Source organism: Callionymus lyra, chromosome 3, assembly GCF_982586985.1.
Source record: "Callionymus lyra chromosome 3, fCalLyr1.hap1.1, whole genome shotgun sequence".
NCBI classification, from domain to species: Eukaryota; Metazoa; Chordata; class Actinopteri; order Syngnathiformes; family Callionymidae; genus Callionymus; species Callionymus lyra.
In genome coordinates this window covers 34,988,219-35,013,619 of record NC_141820.1, presented here as the reverse complement: position 1 = coordinate 35,013,619, position 25,401 = coordinate 34,988,219, and the positions used below count along the sequence as shown (strand labels likewise).

Below are 25,401 nucleotides of genomic sequence, written 5' to 3'. Positions count from 1 at the left end.
TATTTTTTCTGGTAAGTTAATATTTTTTGAATGCAATATTTTCATCATTTATTCATATAGCACTTTTTATATGGACGTATAGGAACATATGGATAAAAATAATGCAGTCATGTACACATTGAACCAGCCCTGCACCATCACTCTTGTACATTCCAATATTTAAGAATATTAAGAATAATTCTTCCTTTATTCCAATGAGCTGATCAAGTGGGTTGAAAAGGATTGACTTAGAAGAAATACGCTTTTTTCATAACCCTACTAGTAACCCGTCGTCGGTCCTAATATGATGTCACACATATGCCAGGTAAAGGATAATAAATCTGGATATTTGACTGTTAAATCAAACCAAATCAGCCTCTTGCTGAAATAAAGAAAGGATGAGACCCCCGTTAAGGGAATGATGTTAAAATGTCATGGTCAGTTTAAAAATCATCTAATGTTGAGTCTTTTTCTAAATGTAACCTTTCTCTCCATCAGGCACTCACCTGGGTTGGGCTGCCGTTCAAATCCGACTGCTTCACGAGTTGGTGTATGCGTCCCGTCGTATGGGCAACCCAGGCCTGTCTGTCCGCCACTTGTCCTTCCTGCTGCAGACCATGCTGGATTTCCTCTCTGATCAAGGTCAGTTGATGAGTTTCAAAGACTTGGAAAACTCAGTAAACTCAATAACAAACTCTCATGTGGTGATTTAATCTTAAAAGTGTTAGATGCTTAGTGAGGTCTGAGGCTGGGTTTGTTCAGGAGCCAGCTGGTGGGCGTAGCACATGTTACAGACCATGGTCATGCTGTGTTGACTTCAGAGTGACATTGGAGTCCAGGTTGATAGTCGGTATAGCAAAACCCATCAACTCAGAAACATGTTTCTCATCAATCTGCTCATTATTTTTGAGAATGTTGGGAAATATGGGAAACTGTAGATGATATTTCATAGTAAAAATTATTTACCAAAGTCCCTAAAATAAACAGGCACATTGCTCAAATTGTGAAAAGGTTTTTGTGTCCATGCGTCCCTGATCAACCCCTTATTGCTCCTGATTGACATGCTTGCTTGCTGCGTCGCAGCCTCCTGCCATCATTGTATAATTGATTGTGTGAGTCAGTGCATTAGGCGTTTAGATTTTTATACCCCTGCAGCAGGGCTGAGGCCACTGAGAACAATTAAATGTACTTTTCCACCAGAGTAGAAAAGTGCTGTAACAACCAAGAGGAGAGTGCTGGGAAGAGACTTGTATAATGGATCAGCCACTGATTATTTGAGATAGGGGAACACTTAAGAAAGCTGTGACTTACTGTAATTGCTGCCATCGTCTCTTTGGGTCATTTGTTATACGTTTACTGGTGCAAATGCCTTGTGTTACCTGTTTATAGAGAAGAAGGAGGTGACCCAGAGTCTTGAGAATTACACCTCTAAGTGTCCAGGAGGAATGGACATCATCACACTCCCGGATGGTTTAAAGCTCCCACCGGTGCCCTTCACCAAGCTCCCTATTGTACGGTAAGTAGATATGAGGGTTTCATCTTACCTTCCTCTTTTAACGTTAGATCTACTTCAACTGATCTGCTGCAACATTTACTCTAAAGGGACAATACAATTATTCTGTTTGCATCCATTTGCCTGCTACACGCACAGAATAGTAACGACTTGCATAAAAAAGAGATTACTACACACCCATTACTACTCATTTGAGGTTGGGTCACAAGAGAGCTCTTTTGGAAGAACGTTGAGGTGTTCCCAGGTCATAGTTGAGCAGGATGTGTTAGACTTTGAGTCATTCCTGAATGGCTGAGCTCATCATCCAGACAAAGAAAGTCATTTGTGCAGCTTGTATCCACCATCTTGTTGGTGACCACAGTAAATAGAAGGAACATAGATGGACTGGTAAATAAAGAGCATCATCTTTTGGCTTAGCTCTTTCCTCACCCTGATATAATATACTAATTTCCCTCACTTGTGAACAAGATCCCCAACTACTACATACTTGAACTCCTTCCACTGGGAATGAATCTCTCCTTCTTTCCACCCTTTTCAGAGGCAGATAATACTTATTTTAGTTACAACTTTCTTTCACACTTATGTACATACGCACACTTCGAAGTGAGGTAAACGTCACAGTAAGAAAGATACAAATTATTTATTTCATTTTATTAAGCGTACTTTGAATGAGAAGGGGAAACTTAGGGGGTGATAAAGCTTCAAATCTGGAATTGGAACTTGATTTGTGTGTGCTTTGTTTGCACATTGTCAAATACCAGTCTGTCAGTAGTTTCTTCATCATATATCTGTTTTCAATCTTCCCACAGACCTCTTTTGCTGGTGGATTATTTGATTTATGCTTTATGCATATCTATATCCAAACCTCCATTGCAGCTGCTAACGCAGTTATTGGCTACATCAAACATGAACACCTTTGTGGAGTATGACAATTGAGACATATTTCACTTTAATTAGGGAAAATTCCCATAGTCAAGCTCACAGGACCTCATATTCAATACCACCAATTCCAGCTTGTGTTGGTGGTGAGGAATGGGTAATTGCTTGTTCAGGGTCATCTGAGGGGGACCTTCAACCATTTCTGCTTCATATATTGGCCCAAGAGTTCCACTGTGTTGGATGGTGAGCTTTGCAACATGACCTTCTTGGTATCAAGCACTGATTGTGACGATTGTATATATATATAACTATATATTATTGTACTCTCGCCAGTTCCAACAAGCCTGAGAAAAATCTGCTCTTCTATTTTTATCCTTACAAGAAGCTTTCATATTTAAATAAAACCCATCATTGGTTGTCTTATTGATTTTCCTAGTGCGTTGCATATACTTAGGTTGTATTGATTCAATCCTTTTTGCTGATTCCTTTATTGAGGTTGGAAGGGGCATAAAAACGAAAAAGGTTTTTGTAATATAATTTTTGCTTTTTAACAACAGCCTTTTCAAAGGTAGTTTTCTGCTGAATGCATTGGTACTGTGGAATCCATATCAACAAGTGCAATAAGATGAATAAGTGTGTTCCCTCTGCTTAAATGTAAAGCTGCTAATAATATAATACCTGTATAAATAAAGTTTGGCATTGAACAATAATGTTAATGATGGGTTAGGTTCTTCCTGTATACATGATTTAAGTTTCCCCCTCTTATCTTGTTTTTTCCTCTCTCTGTTTTTTTTTCTGTAGATTTTTTTCTGGTGTTTTTTCTTTAATAACATAATGAGACAAACACAGTAGTAAATATATTTATGTACACTTTCTATTAATTTTGCTTCATCAACAGTTAAATATGATTTTTTTTTTTTTTTCAAACTTAAGTTGTATTAGAATTTTCCACATTAAGGCAAACACACATACATCACAGAAAATAAAAAACCAACAACGCAAAAAGACAAAACAAAAATAAAAAAATAAAAAAATAAAAATGGGCGTTGTTCATGTGTCTTACATGCATCTTTCAATATATAAAGTACACACTGATACAGTCAAAGTATTTCACAGGTGTCGTTGTTGTGTAAACAGAGTCCACTTTTTCCATTTTTCTATAAATTTGTCTTCTTGTGTCCTTATCCTGTGGGTTAAAAGTTCCATTTCAAAAACTCCTTTGACAATGTGAGTCCATTCTTCCACTGTTGGTGGTTTCGTATTGTGCCATTTTTTGGTAATGGCCTTTTTTTAGCGGCTGCCACTAGTATTTTAAATAAATATTTGTCTTCCTTGTTTACAATGTTTGAATTTAAGCCCAGGTACAAAATTGAACATGCAGGTGGAATATTATAGCCCAAGATGTTTTCAACTGCTTCATGCACATCCTTCCAATATTTCGTGATTTTAGAGCAATACCAGAAAACATGAGCATGGTCGACATTGACTTCGTTACAATCTCTCCAACACGACTGGTCCGATGACAGTTGTCTGCTTTTAATTTTTGGTGTAATGAAATATCTTATTACATTTTTCCAGCAGTGTTCCCTCCAGATACGAGAAGATGTCGTAGAATGCTGCGTCTGCCAAATATGAATAATATAAATATGATTTTTTAATTAATAATTTATGCATCTAACCACAATTCCTAAACATTTCCCTATCAAAAACAATCCAAATATGTCTGACCTATTGGATGTATAAAACATAGAGTTCAAACATTCTTCTATCGAAGTGATTTGTTGTGTTTTAATATACAAATAAACCTCCAGTCTTTAAGAAGACCAGAAGCCACCACTGTTTAATCTGCATTGGTATCTGCAACCTTTCGTTACGAATACTAAGAACATGTGAGCTGCTGGTCATTCAAAGTCTATCTCTGTTGTTCAGATCTGTCAAGCTTTTGGATCTTCCTGTTAGTCTGCGTCCTCACAAAGTCAAAGACCTGCTGGGAAAAAGCATGACTTCAGCCAGCCCCTTCATCTACTCCCCCATCACTATACACAACAGAGGAGAGGAACGTAGCAAAATTGGTAAGATCAACTTAAATCATTTGCTGTGTGTGAGAAGACTATTGATATGATAATAAAGCTTCATGGATCCGTCTCTCCCTCTGGAAAACCTGTTGCCATGATGTGTGCAAACATTTTGACTAAGTGATGAACCTTTTATATGCCAAGTTAAAAGAAAGACGTGTTTTACCTTTGGAGGGTTTCACTGGGATGCTTTAAGGGTTTTTAAGAGGCTGTGCAGGACATCACTTACCCAAAAGTCATATAATGTGAAATGGACTATAAAGCAAGCAAAATGCTTTTAGGTGTTGGCTGGAAGATAACATTTGCTGGTTTGATTTAATCTGCAGTCATTTATTTGTCAGAATAAATTATATAGACAAAAGATTAATCTTGTTCTGGGTCTATTGTGGATCCAATATATTCATGTGTGGAAATAAAATGAGCCTTAATACTCTTCAAGTCTTCAAGTGCTCATTGTTGTGATATTCCAGATGGTTAAGTAACTAAAACTGATATAAAATACTCATTTGGATGGATAATACTTGTATTTAGGTAAAGTCTGTTTTTTATACTTGATGGCAGTATGGAATAAATGTATGTTTCAACATTAACCTTGTAAAAATCTTTGTCGAAACAACAGTAATTAATTTCAATAATGCTCTTTGCTTTGTGGTTGGTTCTCTGTCTTCCCTTCTGTGCACCTGGTCATATGTTGATGTAAAACACTTTTTTGAAAAGGATAAATGGTTGAATGTCAATTCAGAATCTCGGCTTCTTTACAAGGAGTCTGACTGCAAAATTGAGATGACAGAAATCCTCCTGGCTTTACCTTTTCGCTGGATTTTCCTCAGAATTTTCTCTTAATTGGGTTGGCAGGTGAGCCCACCTGTGGATTTGACCAAGGGTCATGTACTACCCCATCAGACATTTATATTATAGACAGCTCTCTTTTTCAACTGACTTAATTTCCCAAGGTACATTGCTTTCAAATTGTTGGCTTCCATAAATCCCTTTTTTCCTCTAAGGAGACGCCTGGAATTGATAGAAAAATGTTATCAATAAAAGTGCAGGTGGGAATTTTTTCATATCCTGTTTTATGTGTACAGCAATTTGTGATAATCCTCTGCCAAGGAGGTTAATCGTCTGTCTGTCTGTCTGCTTTTTTCTCGCTCTCTTTCTTTCTCCGTTTCTCTTCCCTCTTTCTCTCTTTAATGACTTGTTTGTGTTTTACCCCTAAAACCACCTCCATGTTGTTGGGAAACCTAATTAAATATGTGTTTGTGCTTCTTTTCTAGAATTTCAGTGGGTTCAAGGAGATGTCTGTGAGGTGCAACTCATGGTCTACAATCCAATGCCATATGAACTCCGTGTGGAGAACGTGGTAAGCTAAGATCGGGAAAAAGTATGCATTAAACAGATTGAAAAAAAAAACTATTTATTTAATTATTGTTGTATTGATTATAACGGTCCAGAAGGTGTTGTATTTTGAAACGAAAGACCATACTTCTCAAAAGTAACATTAGCCTCCGGCTAATATCTTAACACTTCAAGATGTTGGTTTTACTAAAAAAATAAGTCTGCAGACTAGAGAAAATGAGTAAACAACAAAATTGACATGGGACGATCTAGTTGTGGAGATACCTCTCCAGAGCTCATGCTGATTCAGCATTATGATGAGAAGTATTTTTCATGCACTTTACATCTTTGCGGACTCATACGATTTTAATTTTTTCTCTGTTGTTATCCGTTGGTCGGTCCACAAAAATAATCTATAATAATCTATAATAACATCATTATCAATCAATCGTCCCATTTGTTGTTTACTAATAGGTTAAAGAATGTTTATTTATCTTTCAAGTGCTGCTACGCTGTTGTGGTTTCACATCTCAATCATATCTAGAAAAAAAATGACCCCTACAGAAACCTGGAAGATCTGGATCTATTTGATTAAAACACAAGGAAAAAAAAAACTACCAAATTATAGAAGGAAGATGAGCGCAAAAGTGGAAAGAACAAAATGTTATCATTTTTGGCATCAATCTAGCAAGAGTTGGTTCCAACACTATATTTATCTCCATTTTGATGGGAACACTAGTTTCCCGAATTGTTGTCTCATCTTTTGGGGACTTTGTGTTTACAATGTAGCTCATTACGGAAAAAAAAAGATTGGGTGCCATCTGATGAGAAGTACGTCACCAAGTCCTCTCAGAGCTGAACCATGAGTTCACACAGATGGGTCTAAGGGCCCTTGCTGCTCTTTGGCAGCTGACATCTTCAAACGCTGAAGTAGAGCTACACAATTAGAGTCCACATGATGATGCAAGTGTCACTTTGACCCAGAAAGTACCCTGAAGCTGAAGCAGCAATTGAGTTGTATTTTAACTAGATTGCTTACAAAATCTTCTCTCGACATTTACCATGAGAATTGTTTGTGAAGTGGAGACATAAATCTTCAGCCCACTGTTCAGTCTGTTCTTTATTGTCTGATTGTCTAGAAAAATACACTTAACAAGCCGACATCCTTTCACATTATTCCCCTCACCTCTTCAGTATTTCTCAATGGTGTATATTAAATTCTTTATGGAATGAAAAAACGTGGCCAATAAATATGTAGATGTAGACTACTAGAATTTTCCCCAGCATATCCAACTGGGAGAAGACGTCAAGGCAGGACACCTATAGATGATTGATTTTATCATGCTTGAACTGGGAACACCTGAGTCTTCTCTAAGAAGATCTGAAATGGGTTTATGGGTAGAGTGGAGTCTGGATCTCTTGCTTCAGCTGCCGCCTTCTTGACCTTACCTCTTGGAAAAAGATTGATGGACGAATGGGCAATGGATGGATGGCTGATGGACAGCTGGATGATGAACAAATGTACCATGGATGGATGATGGACGAGCGAATGGTTAGATTGATGGATTGATGAACATTAAAATTGCAAAATATTGTGATTTTGTCTCAGTATTCATTGATCATTCTTATAAGTAGCATCACTGCTTTAGCACACGATGACACTATCAATTAATTACTGTTAAAAGTGTAAATGATTTGTGGCAGTAGAAAATAAACCGGTGCAGTCTGAGCATTTGCAGGAACACAATCATTATTGTTTGTTGAGTGGATGAATTAACCTTTCCAGGAAAGAAAGTGAAGTAGCTTTTTCCAATAGGTTAACTGAGGACTGTACTGATACCTCAGGCAGGGAAACTGAAGTCTAGCACTCGAGCAGACTTGTGTCCAGTGTGAGGTAGTGTCTGCTGCTGCTGCCCGTTAATACCACTATTATGTCACCACTGCTTGAGTCATGCAGTGTGTGGTAGGAATATGAAAGTTTTTGATGAATTCTTAAAGGACTTAACCACTGATGGCTAACAAAAATGATTTATTGGACACGTCAGAGTGAAACCTAGATAAAAAAAAGTTCAAATCTACATATGGCTTGACATGTACAGTAATTAAAAATGTGTATGCCTTATAAAATTGTATACATTAACAGAAGAGCATACATCAACAGTAGAAAAGTTAAATACAAAAGTGTCCCTTTTTTAGCCCTTGTTAACTCAGGGTCAAGGTGACCCAGTGGCCCTAAAACAAATGTGTCCCTGGTCACCTTGACATTTTGTGTTGAACTTTTCTACATCTTTTGTTGATGTATACAATTGTGTCCATAAGTACTCACTGTTGTACTCTTGCCACAAAATATACTAGTAAGTAGGTTTTCAGGGTATTAAGATGTCCATAAACATCTTTCAAATTGTTGAAACATGAAAACTTGTGTATCTCTAGCACATTTTCTCTCTCACTATATAAACAATACAATTTGTAAAAGGATGGTAAAAAATAACATGGAAAAGGGCAGTATGGTGTATACATGTGTGAGTGTGTTTTATTGGTTTACTGCATTAACAAACCAAATAATTAAATCAATGCTTCTTTTTTTTATTTGACATCAACAGTGTATGATGATCCCATGTGCATCCACTATAAACTAGTAGTCTTTTAATATGCAAGGTTTTGTGTTCAGGGTTTGCTGACCTCTGGAGTTGAGTTCGAGTCCCTCCCTGCTGCCCTGTCTCTGCCTGCTGAGTCGGGCCTGTATCCAGTTACCCTCGTTGGGATTCCTAAAACCTCTGGCAACATTTCCATCAATGGTAAACTTCTCTTTATTCACCCTTGAAGTTGATGCACTGGACTTTTAGACTGCAAAGGTCATTTTGATTTCTGTAAAATGTCTCTGGGCTGCAGGTTATCATGCGTCAGTGTTCGGTGTGACCAGCGAGTGCCTCCTGGAGAATCTGCCCTGTGTGAAGACCGGGGGTTGTTTGGTGGAGGTTATGCCTTCTCTTCCTCGGCTGCAGCTGAGCACTTCACTACCTAGGTGGGTTTTTGCATCTGAAAATGCTTTTAAAGAGAGGCTCCATTAGAGACGTTTTTATTGCACCACAAATAATCTAAATAACAATATGTCGGTGGTTATAAATAGGCAGTCGGATGTGCATCATTCAAGCTTGCGGTGGAGGATATACCCTGAGAGCCAATGCAGCCCAATATATTTATTCACTCCTCTATCATGTGATATTTCTTACAGAGTTGAGGTGCTATATAGTACAAAGTTTTCTTTCTTCTTTACTTCTTTGGTCATTGAAGAGTCTTCAGTCCTTCCTTAGTCCTGAAAGTCAGTACTTTTTTTAAGTTTTAAGGACTGTTCGCTTTAAACGTTTTGGCAGTTTAAATAACATTACCCTTTGTCCACTAATGCTTTTTTAAATTCTGCTTTACTATATAATTTGAAGATGAAACTATTAGATCAATGTTTAATTCTAATTCATGTTGGTTCAAAGATAGGAATCTATTTATTATTTGATGGACGGTATAAAAAAAGTGTTGAAGCTCAACCTTCTTATCCTAAGTAAGTCATATCTACTGGCAGGAATTAGATTTGACATTTCTAAAGACAAGGAAATACTTGGATGTTTAATGTTACTGATTACTGGACACTAAGTCCTGTCGTCTATTCTCAAAAATATAATAATGAAGTCTTACCAAGCCAAATTTATTATCAGATCCAGCAGCAGTGCAAAGCCATTTGCTACACTGGCCTACTAGTGAACCACACACAAGAACATTACACTGTAGACAAAAATCTCAGTATTATCTTGACCTTTAAAGTATATATTTTATTGAGTATTGTTTTGATTGTTTAAGCGCTTTGTGACCCTGGTCTGGAAAAGCGCTGTACAAATGACTTACTTACTTACAACGGAGAGTTGCGACAATGGTAGTTTCTTAGGAACACAAATGCACTATAATGACAAATATTGTCCTTGTCAGTTGCATTTTGTGGACACTATACCGTGTAGTACCTTGAAAAAAGACAAAAAAAGGTACCAGATAGTCCCTAAGGTGTGCCCTAAAGTGAAATAATTTTCAACCTCCAGTCGAAAAGTATAAGACTACTGATACACACTGCATGACTCTTGACATGACAAGATTTTTTTTACCGGTATATGTTTTTTCTTTGGAACTTAGCGTAGTATTTATTAGGTCAGAATAAAATAATAAATATAAGATAAAATATTTGAGACTAAAAAGTGGGCCCAAGTTGGAAAGATTTGGGAACAACTTTTATAAAGTAGTACCCCACTCTGGGGTACTACTCTGAATTTTGTGAAGTCACAGAGATGTAGCAGGCTAGAGGCCATTGCAATCGCAACCTCCAGATAAATGAACGATTGCAGCTAATTCAGTTAAGTATCTCCTGTGTGATGCCTGAAGACTTTAGACTCTGCAAGTGAAGCACAAGAATGGGATACTTTTTGTCTACTCGTTGAAACTTGAGTGGAAGAATGATGAGTTGTTTATGAGGAGGAAATGGAAAGTGAAATGGCACACTGGGATGTTGTAAATCACTGTCACAGCCAGATCCTACAAAATCTACTGTGTCTGCAAGTAGCAGACATTGCAAGGAAAGGATTATTGTAAGCAAGATTGTCTCATCCTCTTTCACCTAGCTAGAAGTGTAAGTGTTCTCTGCACAAAATCTGTATCGAGTAGCAAATATTTCCAACAGCAAGTTCCACGTAAGAGCTTAGCACCTATCTATTGTAGGAAGCATATGAGACTTCTTTATAGAAGGGAACTGTTAAACACACTTAATAACTGTAAGCTAATGTCATGGATAAAGGTCTTGCATGATTGATCTATCTTAACTATTTTTGCGTATATCCTCCTGCAGCATACATTCCAATCAGATTTATTCAACGTCAGTTTGAATCTTAGTGCAAGTCCCTTTATAAATATTGGCATCCGTAATCTTCGATCCTATTTAAACTCATGTACTTGTGAGTTAACAGGACACACACAATTACACTGGAATTCGTTTGATGTACAAGACTGTAATAACATGTTTATGGATCGTTTGTATTTTGACATTACTTGAAATATTCAGGTTTAGCAAAGTTTCCCCTTCCCAGCCTAAACATATCAATAGTACATAAACCTCCTCTAGATAAATCATTGCAGACAAACAAACAACTACTTTAGAATTCTGAACTGCTCCCAACCACGAATTGTCATTCACACATGGAGCTTTTGAAATGAGATCTATTTCCACACCTCACTGCTTCATCAGGGCAAAATGTTGTTTCACGGCGCTATTACCAAGTACAATGGAACTGAGTCTATCGCTCAGGCAGAAAATATTGACAATCAACTTTACTTTCTTCGTTGACAAAATGTCTCTCAATTTTTTCGAGAATAAGAACCGATGTAACGTCTTTTCGTTCATCTCAAACAGATCGGCTCTGACTGCCCAGTCCAAAGAAGAACTGTCCAACTGCGTGTCGCTCCAGTTATACAACGGAGAAACTCAGTCTTTGATCATCACTCTGGATAACTTTGGATCTGTGGACATTGAGACACTAGAGGTCACATCTAGAACCCTCAACACTAAAGGTTTGTAGGAATGTTTGATGGTATCTTGGTTTAAATGGGACTTTTGTTTTGGAAGCTTCAATTACACAACATAGAGCAAATGAGTACCAACTTCTTATTAAATGTCAGAAAATTCTCAAAAAGTCCAATGAAATACTTTTAAATATCGTCATCTAAAAATGATTGAGTTTTTTCAGTATCGGATAATCTTTTGGGTTCAATGTCAGAGCTGGCTGAGCTAATCTCTGTGCTACCAATTGACCTTAAAGAAAACATAAATGTTTTCTCCACACTATGTGAACTAAATGATAATTTTTATTCTTGGCAGATGATCATAACTTGAGGTTATACATTTTTGTCTTACACTAATTATCCTTATTAACCTGAGATGTGACTATAATATGCATCTCTCATCAAGAGTCTGGCATTCATATATTATGGTGTGAACTAATCAGTTCTATGTGTTGACTGTGTTAACATGTTAACATGTCTTCATGCTCTTGGAAGAATCCATATCTTTAGAATCTATATTTGGCTCGATTGCTTTCATGCCCCATGTGTAAAAAGAGAGGAATTATGCTGGTGAGCAGCCAAGATGTGTTTGCAAAGTGACATGATGCCAACTTAATTGCTGTGTAATTTCTGTCTCCGTCAAGGAACATCTGTACAGAAGGCCAATCGTTGCTTCTAGGTGGCTAAAGATTTGTCTGTGAATGAGAAATGGAGTTAGGCGCCAATTAAAACAGGCTGGGCAGCACTGTTCCATCTGTTTACTGTCTGCTTAATAAAGTGTGATTTACCAGGCACAGGCCTATAAATAGCATTTTACTTTGACATCAAGATGCCATAGTTTAGCTGTTACAACATTCACAGGGAGAGTTAATACACATTTAAATGTTATATGGTTCAGCACAAGCTTCTTATTCAAGCTAATGTTTCCTTGTGTATTAACTCTTACCTTAAACTATAAGGGATAATAGGATAAGCACAGACAACAAATACAATTATTTACATTTTAAAGGTTGTGATTGTTTCCTGGAACACTTTTTATAGTGATTAAAATTCCCTTCACGCTAAAATTGCTGCTATTTAATACAATGAAACTCCACTAATCTTTGAGTCCTGTTTTGTACCTAAATTGAAAACTTGATAGCAATACCCAGGAAGATATAACACTATTTTTATATTGCGGAATAAAAAAACAACAACATTTTAACACAAATGCAATATTTTTCATTACTTGAATAACAGAACTGCAGAACTGCAGAATAATCATTAATTTCATTTTCTGATTCTTATAGGTGTCGCGGCTGGCAATATAATTTAAATGATTAAATAGTCAGAAATAAAAAAACAATAAAAGAAAGGTCAATTAAGTATTAACTTGGTGCAAATGAATGCCAAAATAATAACCCAAATACAAGTTATAACACACTCTTCTTTTTTAGTTATTACTCTTGTAACTTGCATATAACGAAAATACCTTGAGAATAACAGCAAACAAACTGGAAAGCTCTGGTTATTTGTGCAAAGAGATTTAGGGTCACATTTTTAGTTGTTTTTCTAACAACAGTGGTAGTAGCTTCATAGTGTAAGTTTCAGGCCATCTCCTGTCCGCTTTAATCTCCATCTTTATTAGAAAGAAATGTTTGATACGAAGCTTCAGTATTGATTATTCGATATTTAGTATCAATATTATTATATAATATTATATCAATATTTTTTACAACCCTACTCTCTTTACATGGAGTATATCCTCGATCACTTCATCTAGTTTACTCCGGATCTCATCTTTCTCTTCTTGTTGACATTCTAACTGTGGGGTATAGGCAGGGAACATATTCATTGTGACTCCCCTTCACTCTTTAAGCTCAAACTCCTGTCTGGCTCCCTCTTCACATCACAGCGGTCCTCATACTGTTCCTTCAAAATGATGCCTACACAGTTCTCTCTCTGTCTTCCCATTGATGAGCAGCAACACTTTCTAACCCATCCTACCCAATGTATGAATGTCAACATGTTACGCTTATTTCTGGGCTGATAATGGATAGAAGATCGCAATTGTGAGGTATTGATTCATCAAATGGTTAATGTGTATGAAAAAGTTACATTGCTTGTCGTGCTGAGGGTTTCTTCCCACTGTTTTCTAAGCGTCTGCTATAATGGTTGCTGCTCACCTGCAGAAACAGTGTGGCTCAGCTGGTGCTCCTATCTGAAGTGGATGCAGCTGAGGCAATCTTCTTGTCGCACACAGGAGAATACAATTCTGTCAGGTCTCTTGAAAGAAAAATGCTAAATAAGTCAGGGGAGTTTAGCTTTTCTCTGGCCCTAAAAGCACAACAGTGAAGGCAAATATGGATTATTTGATTTAAATTATCATTTGAGCCATCAGCATATAAATATTTGCAACCAATTTCAGCCAGTGGAAACAACCCATCTCACAGTCAAGAAATATGAAGTTTAGAATGGGAGAGACTTTGCACACTGTTTGAAACCCTCAGAAGTGATGTGAATTAATGAATTTGTGAGCAGCAGTTATGATATGCAAAGATCTTGAAGTGTTTTTCAATGGTTTCAATTATGTCGTCTTTCACATGTGCAGAGAAAATGTTTGGAGAGTTTCTGAGCTGGGACCTGGAACAGGCTTTGTCTCATCTGCCTCTGAAGTCTGGTCAGTCGGTGACTCTGAAACTCACTGTTAATGCCAACCTGGACTTCTCTGGCCAGGAGAACTTATTGCATGACCTCAACGATGGTGAGTGAAGTTTTTTCTTCTTCATAAGGATGCTATGAAGACACTTTGAGTTGAATGCTCCATGTAACAGTTAACTGATTAGAAATCGTCTTAACAATTTGATGTAATTTCAGATGGAATCAGTGTGACTGGCCTACCCATCTCCAGTCCACTGCGACAAGTTATTAAAACCAGGAATGAGAACAAATCACTCAACAGTGAGCTGGGCAAAGCAGAATACAGCCACATCAAGGTCAAGTAAACATTTATCTTTCATTTTTTCCTCTCAGTTTCAGTTGCAGTGACATACTTGTTCAATTGACTGCATTTCCTGCTCAACAAGGTTTCTCAATTTAAGGCTCCAGTTTCTATTAAAACAGAGCAACCTTTAGTGTAGGCAAGATGTGAGAAAGTAAAAATGTCAGCTACACAAAACTGACAAAAACTGACAATTTGAAATGTGGATGAGTATCTAATTTTCTCTACAGAAAAGGATTTACTCTCTGATAACAATGATCAGAGCAGCCTGATAAACAATGTTTTTCAATCAAGTTGTGACTCCTGTGTGTATAATGTGCCTAACATACAAAATGGAACAACATGGAATTCGTAAAAGCACTATTTTTGTCAGTACAGTGTCTACAAATAACTATTTGTCAAGAAAACGCGTATGAGATATTTGTATTATTATTGTTGTATTAATCCAATAAAAGTACCTTTAGTTGTAAAACACATTGAAGAAAACAAGGCTGTAGATGATATTATGACCAAATCAAACTGTCTTTTTAATTAGTTAACTACTGTTTCTCTAATAGCTTTTTATGAAACCCTTATCCATTATTATCTGCTAATTGTAGCAACCTACTGTACATTTAATTGCTTTCCATGATACATGCACAACTCCAATTAAAGCCGGGCTTTGTAATTCAATCACTATGAGGCCATGAATTAATATTGTTTCAGCGCCCAAGTGAAACTATTCCCATTAAGTCTTTGTGTCTTGCTATAATTTTGGCTGGCTGCTTCCCCAGTGTGATTAATTTCAGAATGTACTCAGCAAAAGGCTCAAGAAAATATGGTAGTAGATGTATTCCTGGCTGTATGACTCATTGTTGCTGTATTGTTCTCAGCAGTTTATCTTCAACCACAGACTCTTTTGATGTATGATGAGGAAGTAGAGTTGGACAGGGATGCAACATTTCAGCATTTTTACGAGAAAACCTTTGATCCTGTTGAAGTAAACACATTTTCAATGTTGTTTGACAATATGGAGGTGGAGAGCTTTGTGAAGTGTCTGGGTGGTTGGTTCCATCTTTATTGCTTAACCATTTTGGGTCGCGAGGGCAGCATAGGGTGCAAAGAGGTCCCAATAACCAGTTTTTCTTGGAGAACAGCGATGTATTTGAAGGTCAAACAGGAGATATAAGGGCTCTCTCAATTCCTTAGTGGAATATTTCTACACCTAGCCCTTTTTGATAAACACTTGTTTATCAGGGGCAGGCGAAAAGGTTCGGCCAAGAGATAGGACCAATGAGTAGGTCCAAGGGGTAGGGCCAAGGGGTAGGGCCAAGGGGTCGGGCTAAGGGGTCGGGCTAAGAAGTAGCACTTGGGGGGTAGAGCTAAGGGGTAGGGCTAAGGGGTAGAGCTAAGGGGTAGGACTAAGTAAGTAAGTAAGTAAGTAATATTTATTTATATAGCGCTTTTCGAGACCAGAGCTGAGGGGTAGAGCTTAGGAGAAGAGCTAAAGGGTAGGGCTAAGGTGTAGGGCTAAGAGGTAGAGCTAAGGTATTTAGGAATTTGGGCTACTAAGGAGATATAAAAAAGGTACAAAAAAAAGTTTACTGTTGCACCATGAGGGAAGTCAGTAGAGAATTGACTGATATGATGCAGAGGAGGAAGGGAGGAATATTTTCTGTTCAGGGGCCCAGTGGGAGTTAAATATGCCTAGAATTATGTTTGTTGCATTGTTGCATGAGTTCCATTCTTTTATCATGGCTAAGCTGTACAATAGAGGCTTGACAGCAAGAGATGCATTCAGTATTGGAATGCATGGAGATGGACAATGAAAATATGTCCATCAGGTATCTTCGATCAAGAAAAGGGATGTTTAGTGTTAACAATAAAAAAGAGTGAAAGAAGACTTGAATTCTTGGAGGATGTGACAAATAAAGTGAATAAGAGAATTGGAAGAAAAGGTAGAAGAACAATGGTTGATTTTAGGGTTTAGGTGAGGCACAGTACTGAAGAACAAGAGGCATATGGAGGAGGATGGTCAGATCACCTTCCAGTTGAGGTGTGAGTGTTTTGGAGAGAAGGAAGAGAGGATCTCAGACCTGCTGTAGCTGTAGAGGAAAGTTGACGAGTCACACCATGTTAAATCAGGGAGAATGAGTTTTATGTATATGACACCAGCAGAGTGTGAGTGTCTACCACGGAATCACGGTGTTTTGACACAATTAATCAGATGTGTCAAACAACCCTGTGAGGCGTGTGAGCCGCAGAATGGATTCATGTAGAGAAAGAGCACCACATTGAGGATGTTTTTTAAGTAGTTCAGAGGTGAGAAGGAGCTTCACTGTAGCTGTGATGCTCAATATGCTGGTTGGTCACCAAAATAGTGTGTGTATATTAAATGGCTTTGAAACGAAAAAATGGGGTACAGATCAAATAAAGATAATTATATTTTAACGCATCGATAATCCTTGTCTTAAAGATACAATTTTCAGTGTCTTGTTATGGGTAACGATATAACATTTTGAGGACCAACCTTGGAGTTATGAAGATTTGGTCTGATGATTTAAAAAGAAAACTCTGCAGGCCTTAACCTCTCCTCCCAGGCCCTTCCTCCACGGAGAGGAGGGGCATCTATGTAAGGAAAAAAAATCTCTCAACCACAGCCTAAACACAATTTAACCACATGACACTGATATTATGTAAAAGAGGCTTTTCCTTGTGAAAAAGACCTTTTCCTACCCTAAATTTTAAATTTTGCCCTGATTACTTCCTGATCAAAAGCAAGTTAACTCAACTTTTAACTCAGTGTTTTCTGACCATACTCAATATACTCACAAACACACATTCGTTCTCTCTCAAATGTTCATACTCATACACATACATGTAATTAAGTTGATCAAAAGACACATTTTACATCTGGTTGTTTTCAGTGAATTAACATACACACTTTTACTTTATCACAAAAGTCAAAAGTCAACTACCATTTTCTCCAGCTGTTTTGCCAGATGTGCCCAATTAATTAACTAAATTTCTATCCAAGATTGGGGCTTGAGAGAGGAGGTAGAGGTCTTCCACATAGGGGCTTAAGGGAGGATGTGTGAAGGGTCTCGGAGGTGAGGTCTGCAGCCAGACCCTTCTCAGACATCTGAAAAGAATGTGCCGGTGGTGTAATAACATTAATGAGGATATTGGCGCTGTAAGGATTTTAGATCATGTCAACGATTAGCTTCCAGCTCCTTCTCCACATGGTGATGGACACACCGTGTGAATGGAAGGTAGGATGATCAATTGGCCGTCTGGTAGACTGCAGTGATGATATCTCCTACTGTCTTCGGAAAGAAGATCCCAGACCTAGTCTTATTCAAAAATTCACCAAGTAGTAGTTTTCTACATACATGTAGTGACTGCATTGTGGCCCAGCACAAGTTGCTGCTATATTTGCAACAGAAAGTGCTGCTCACAGTGACACTAGCATTGCACCAGTGCCTAGGAAATCTGTTTTGGGGTATGCAGAGCTTCTGCTGGCTAATGAAATCCAGTCGAAACAGAATTGGCTGTCTGCCTGTCAGCCAGGCAAAGAGCTATTTTTAGAAGCGTGGCTCTGCCCATGGCAGTACAGCTCAGTTCACAGATGCAGATCCCTACTCGTGATACAGATATTTATAACTGCCTCAGCTGTCTGACGAAGTGTGAAACTTCTACTGAGCAGCCAAATTACTTGTTCTTCTCATCCTGCAATATAAGAAACCTTTTAAACTCATTTACCCTGACATCTGTCACATAGTGTTTTCCTTCCCCTGTTCTGCATACCGCCACAAGTTGTTCCATTGTGTGTACATATTATGTAGGAATCTAATGCATACACGGTACAAATCTTAATAACACATTTGCACCAACACATATACAGACATAGTAAAAATAGATGCTGTTCATACACATGCTTGCACACACAGCCTCTAGGAAAAGGAAGCACAAAAGTGCTTTATTAATTTCTCTATGCTGAAATTGTTGCCACTTTTCCTCAACTCCTGTGTGGAGATGATTTGTCAAAACTAAAATATCTATCTCAACCAATGGGTAATGTTTCGCAGAGATAACTCAGTTGCTGCACTCCATCAAACATTGTTGTGGTTCATCACTTATCAGCTAAAGTGATAATGGATTTTCTACCTGTTGTTGAAAGTATAAATTAAATTTGCTACTTAGCCAGCTGGTGGCATGAGGACTGACTGACATCAAATACCTTTTTGCTGATTGGATTGGCTATGTACATACAAACAAAAAAAAGTATATTGTATTCTAGATAAGGGGTTTCACTTTTCTGTCTTAAGAGGATCTGCAGTTTCTTATTTTCGCTTGGAACAACCTAACCGTAATGATCATTCTTTTAAACCAGTGGTTATTAACCTTGGTACCGAACCCCACCAGTTTCATATGTGCATTTACTGAACCCCTTCTTTAGTGAAAACTAAAACATGATTTTCTGCCGAGCCCCTGAGACCGACCCACCGAACCCCTAGGGTTCGATTGAACCCAGGTTAAGAACCACTGTTTTAAACTCTTCATTTCCACTTTGAGAAGTAAATATAATAATAATTTAACACGAGATGTATGGCACAGTAAATATGAAATTAAATACATATAAAGAACACATAGTCAGATATCCGTCTAATCAGTGTGAACAAACAGCTGTCATTCGTCAAATCATTAGCAAAAACACAATATAACAATTAAACAGAAAATAAACATTTACTTCTCTAAAAACAACATTATAAAACATCTTGATAACAAAGCTAAAACTTATGGTGAATAGAGATGGTGATTTGATATGAAGCATATAGAAGGAAACGTAACACTTGCGTCATCTCTGACTTCTAATAGCATGAAAGTTATGCAGCGGAGCTGACGTCAAGTGCTTGCATCCCTGAACGAGAGGGCTTCTCAACAATTAATCAGACCATAAGTCTTATTAAAGTATCGTCTCTTGTTCATATCTTGGTGCAGTAAAGGGAAAAAAAACCCCGCTGTTTCAGCTGTCATCCACAAGTTATTGTATGATGCATACAGTCCTCCTGTCTCTTTTAATGGTTTGGAAGTGTGAAATCATGATAGACTGCTGACCTCAACTGTGTATTACGGCATCTATATGGCAATGTCTGCAGTCTGTTTATGTTGGACACACTCATCAACGAGACTTAAAAAAAACTCAACCTTTAATTTCACCCAGAATAATATACTGAACATCCCTTACTGAACAGCTATGTTTGCATAAATATTAACCAGTTGACAGTTTTGATTAAAACTTTTATACCACCTGGGTGTAATTATTAACAAAAAATATTTGATCCAATATTTACCACTTCTCAACAATTTAAGGTGCAACGATGTTTTGAGAGTGACAGTTAATCTCTTTTTCGGTAAACCTAAGGAAATTATCAGCTCAATGAAAGCAGAAAAAGATTAGCAGAAAATTTCAAGTTCAAGTTGTCGCAATGCAACGTAATAAAAAATCTCAGAGGATGTAGTCGGAAACCAAAAATGACACCTGTGCTGACCAAGAGGATTTTGAGAGAGGTGAAAAAGAATGGATCACTACCAAGGCCATCCTGAATAATCTGCACACAACTTTTCCAGATAAGGCACACAAAGGCCAAACATCAACTCGAAGAACACCATCTCCACTGTCAAACATGGTCGTGGGAACCTTAATGCTTTAGGGGTGTTTTTAAGTCAATAGACTAGGGACTGTAAACAGCACCATGAAAAAAGAGCAGTAGATCACGATTCTTAATAAATACATCAGGCAGTGTGCAGAGAAACTTGGCCTTGGAACCTGTTGACATTTCACAATGACCCAAAGCATACAGCAAAAGTTGTAAAGCGTTTAGCAGTGGCCCAGCTATAGTCCTCACCTGTACCCAATTGAGAGTCTGCGGCTGGAGCTGAAGATCAGGGTGATGGACAGGAGACCCTCCAACCTTAAAGAGTTGGATCTAATCCCCAAAGATGAATGGGCAAATATACAAGTGCCAGAAGCTGGCAGTAATTATAGGAAGCGTTTGATAGCTGTGATAACCAGTAAAGGCTTTCTTTATTAATTATTTTGAGGGGTATTAATAATTTTGGAAATGCCAATTTTTGTTGTAATATAAATGAAACCTGAGAATTGTTATTTTCCATAATGATGCCTCTTGCACCTGGTCTTTTTATCTTTTGGGAGATGGCGGTCTCATTCCCAGTCAAAACACCTTGATCGAATAAAAGTAACTATGAATAATTTCGGGTTCAACAATATCTATACCAAGTTTAGTACATTTTTACAAATGTCTCCACCAATGGTTTTAACCTTGACAATATTATGTATAAGATCATTTTAATGACTCCTTTCAGAGGTCTGGTCTTACCAGCATCATCGACAAAATCCACATCATATATTCCTTGAAGAAAAATATACTGACGGTTCGTCCAATAATCCGGTGTATAAATGTGCTGGCAGGAAATCAATACAGATCTTAGTCTCCCATTGTAGTCCATTGGAATGTAAGAAATATATCTCTGATACAAATGCCGTAAAATGCTCTTTTTTTTATCTATGGAACCTGAGTTACTTTAGAATCTTACTTTATTTCCAAAGACTCTGGTTAATCTTTTTGGCAGTCATTTCCAACAGAGCTAATTATATTGTGTTTACTGACTGCATATTGCTCTTCAGCAGTCCTTCAAGCCACAATGAGCCCTAGGCATCTCTAACTTTTCCTGTGGAAGTTTAACTTAATCATCACCAGGGTTTTAACATTCTGCATTTGAAGTAATTCATTTTCTTCGCAGCTCTGTGCTTTAAAATCCAGTCATTTTTCAGATCTTCAAGTTAATGTTTTTCTTACATAAGGAATGTATATACTGTACATTAAAAACAAAACACAAATACTTATTAATATTCATCAAACTCATCAGTCATAGTCTGTCAAAACTGTCAATTATTTCATAAACACAAACACTGAAGTCCAGGAGCCTCATCTACAAAGAAATTCGTTGAACTTCTACACTCAAATCCAGAAAATCGAGCACGTACAAAAATATTCAAAAATATGAATCTGCACGTACACACAAATAAAAATCACTTTTCCTTTGTACATCCCAATTAACATAGAATTAATCTAAGCCTTGTTAGTCCCTTTACATGCCCTCATTTACATATTTAAATCATAATTAATTGAACCCGAGCCCGTGTTTTTTCTCTCCTCAATCAGAAAAAAAAGAAGAAGAAAACATGTATTTAAACTGGATTAACAGTTTATATTGGTTTATTTAAACATTTCTGACATGGTTCACATACTTAAATTTAAATGACTCCGGTGTAAATGTTTATGTTTTACATATTTTACAATAGCGAATACTTTATTAAAAGAAACAGGTCTTATTTGAAAGAGTTTAACAAGATTAAAACTGTAAATCAGTAACTTAAAGCATTTAGTAGTGATGAAGATGATGATGATGGTCTGATGGTCTGAGCTTCACTTGAATGTGTGGCGCAGCACACGCGCAACTTATTATTACATTTATAAAAAAAAGCATTTTGTTTACAAATTACAAATGAACAAATCATGTGACGGTGTATTTATATAAGTGTTTTTCAAGGAGATCGCTCCAATCATGTGGTCACATGACTTTAGCTGCTTTCATTCTTCATTTTCACTGCAGTTTCACAAGAATGTCTGTGACTCTCTTAGAGAAAGACTTGAAGCGATCAGACGCTGATTCATTTTTTAGTTGTATTATAAAAACAAGCCTATAATTCCTTAACATTTTTGAAATATCAGATTCAGTATAAAACGATCGATGTTGTCTTAACAAATACAGATCATCAGTTTGGTGAATGAGAACATATTTATAAGTTTGTGAATAATTTAATATTCACTCGCTACAAACACTTGCTGATTCGTACGTACGCAACCTACAAATGCGTTGGGAACTCCTTTCTAACACTCTTTTCCTTATTGATACATGTGGTCTTTGACGTGGAAAAGTTTTTTGTACATCTTAGTACATTAGGCCCCAGGTATTTTATGATAAGACCCTCAGAGTTAGAAAAGTCTTCTAGAGTTTTACTTGTGGAAATACTTCGGATTCTCTCTCAGAGATTATCTGAGGGGCTCAGTCATTCAGGAGAGACTCAAAGATGAACCACTGCGTGGCACCTTTTGATGCCTGGAAGCCTCATACTGGAGGTGTTCAGGGCTTGACCTACTAGACCCTTTTATAAAGTTCAGGAAATTTGATTCCCCTGAAGAATCTTAAATGGTTGTTAGTTTATACATCCTTGTATACATTAACAAAAGTCTGTCTTTCTACCTTCTACAGTGAGTTGAATTGAATATCTCATCCTTACAGACCTTTTTTGTGATAGTTTTCTCCATGCTTCTTCAGGCTAAAGCCATGCTTCTTTACTTGAGTGTCCTTTCAGAACTATCTTTTCCACCGCTCCATACTGATATTGTGTTTGTGATATGACAATTTCAGTGGATATTCTGAGGTCTGCTTACTCAAGATCTTGTTGAGTTGCATTTTGCCCGTCAAAAAGAAGTAGACTTTCTCTTTCGCTTGTAATCATTATAACTCTTAACTCTGTTTTTTGGTGACTCACTGACTGTATCTTTTGATTGGGCTTTTTATTTTTTAAATTAAGGGATTTTTAATTAGTCTAGTTATATTAAGACAGATGTCATAAACCAATATCATTGCTGCGTCAAACAGGGGAAATGAAGTCCCTTAATGAAAGGATGACTCATTGTTTTTATGTTGCCGCATATAGTTTACAAAACATTTTTGTCTGACCTCAATAGAACTTACATTTTTTAACAAAACTCTACGTTCAGTTATGTTGAGTCTCCTTATCATCATGCAATATCCTTATGAACTGAAACATCTACAGTAGTTGTGTATCTATGTTTAGAACATGATGTGGCCACTTCACTGTAATTTCCTCCAAACCACTGCATATCTGTCAATACCAACCAGCATTGTGTGTTTTTAACGTGGGAACTTATCACCGTTTGGATCGTCTATTGTGGGTATTTATTGTACATCACACAGGATAAATCGTATTTTTTCAGCTCTAAATGTTACAATAAATCAAGCATTAAATTTTGGGAATTTTTTCCATCTTTAATATTAATTTATTATACATTTCATTACATTCATTCAATTATAATCTTTTTTTTTGAATGGACAGAATCAAATGACATTTGGAAATGCAACTGTGCACAATTTTTTGTCATCAATATTCAGTGAAGTTGTGCTACCTGGCAGGTTGTAACTCATGCTTCTCTCTCTCTTTCTTTTAGACTTTGGAGGCAGTAATGAACTTAAAATACTCGGGTGGAGCAGGCATAGTTGGGGGTTACTACCGGGAACTCTCTCTTGGGGTCCATATTGATGTGGAACCATCAGTGTTCTTCACCAGAGTCAGCACGCTTCCTGCAACAAGGTACACACGTTACGACGTAAACATACTAGACATTTTTTATAAAATGTTTCATCAGTCATTGATAATACTTTTTTAGCCCTTTAGGCATTATATTAAAATGCCAAAAAATTATCATTGCTGTTCTCACATCCAGTTATTTTTCATTTCATGGTTGTCGTCTTTATACAGAAGTTATTCTGGTTTAATTAACTATCTAGATCTTAGAATGATGACAATAAGAGCGATGATAAAATGCTCTCAACACACTTATTTTTCTGCATTTTTCTTGAATCCCAAAGTACTTGGTAGTCGCAGCTCGCTGTCAAATGGCAGACCTAACTCCCATGTGGAAGGAGGAGGTATATTAGCTGAACCCTTGGGCGCTTCTAAAAACCCTCCTGCACTGACCTTCTGATGCATCATCCCAGGATAATCATACAATTATCACAATATTTTTTGTTCAGGGATTATGTGACATTTTTTAGCCAAATTGTGGTTTTACAAAGAACCCATATTGATCCAGAAATTGCTGAATTGATTGATGTGCCAAGTGTTATTGATCTGGCCTTTATAATCAGCCATGGATACAGTCGCACCAATCCGTGGAATTATTGCTGTCACAAACTCTTATGTTCCAATCCATATTATTTATATTGCATTGATCATGCAACACATTTTTAGATTCTTTATCTTTATCTTTATCTTTTAAGTATATGTTTAAGACACATTGTTGACATATACATGAATAAATCACACAAGGGGTTACATTCTTTTAGCAGTCTAAGTTGCATTCCTAAAAAAGTGTATATTTACCAATTTGCAAGTAGGATTTTAATGATATATCTACATCACTTTTGAGACTCAATTTATATTGATCATCTCTGTGCTTGTCTTCCTTTAAAAGACACTCCCATGAATTTCTATAACATCTTATTCAAAGTCTATTCAGTGGGCAACACATAAAATATTCTCTTACGCTTGTTAGGTAGAACACGGACCTCTTTATGCCTCCGTTGTTAATGCTTTTCAAGCATCCTGCTGTTGACAATATCCTTTATGAACACATTAATTTACACCCTACAATCCAGACAACATTTCCTACCTATACTAGAATCAACCTACTTATAAAATCCCATTTTCAAATCGAAATTAAAATTCAATAAATGGACTAAGCTGCATCTTATCTCCAATTTTCTATCAGTGGTGTCACATTTTGTTTTTATGATCATAGCTGCAGAGAGTTAAGTAAAAGCCTTTATTTAAATAATGGTTGAAACCAAACGTAATCAGATAGTCACTTTTATATATTTTAACTGTGTATTGTTTTTGATTGTTAAAACGCTTTGTGACCCTGGTCTAGAAAGGCGCTTTACAAATAATCATTACTTACTTACTTACTTACTTACTATACCTCTACTCCAAGTAAGGATTTTTCTTCTGAGACCTGGTATGGTATAATTCCGGACTCACACCAAAACTGCTTTCCGTGCTGCGTGATGTTATTTTTGCTTTTGGACAATAGAACCAATGCAAGTTTTACGAAGGACTCGCACGAAAATTACTATTTCATCCCTGTCATCTGGTGTTTTTCAATTTGGAAGTCAGT

The 25,401-nt window shown here is 37.0% G+C and overlaps 1 protein-coding gene across 2 annotated transcripts in view; it reads left to right on the top strand.

Annotated features, from left to right (window-relative positions):
- Positions 1 to 25,401, top strand: part of trappc9 (trafficking protein particle complex subunit 9) — a 78,484-nt gene that overhangs the window by 12,024 nt on the left and 41,059 nt on the right. For both annotated transcript variants that reach the window (XM_087787683.1, XM_087787682.1), the window contains 10 exons: positions 478 to 621; positions 1,369 to 1,495; positions 4,301 to 4,443; positions 5,721 to 5,806; positions 8,453 to 8,579; positions 8,674 to 8,806; positions 11,225 to 11,382; positions 13,964 to 14,116; positions 14,230 to 14,348; positions 23,674 to 23,816. In XM_087787683.1, coding sequence (XP_087643809.1) covers positions 478 to 621; positions 1,369 to 1,495; positions 4,301 to 4,443; positions 5,721 to 5,806; positions 8,453 to 8,579; positions 8,674 to 8,806; positions 11,225 to 11,382; positions 13,964 to 14,116; positions 14,230 to 14,348; positions 23,674 to 23,816 — 1,333 coding nt within the window. The remainder of the gene's footprint in view (positions 1 to 477; positions 622 to 1,368; positions 1,496 to 4,300; positions 4,444 to 5,720; positions 5,807 to 8,452; positions 8,580 to 8,673; positions 8,807 to 11,224; positions 11,383 to 13,963; positions 14,117 to 14,229; positions 14,349 to 23,673; positions 23,817 to 25,401) is intronic.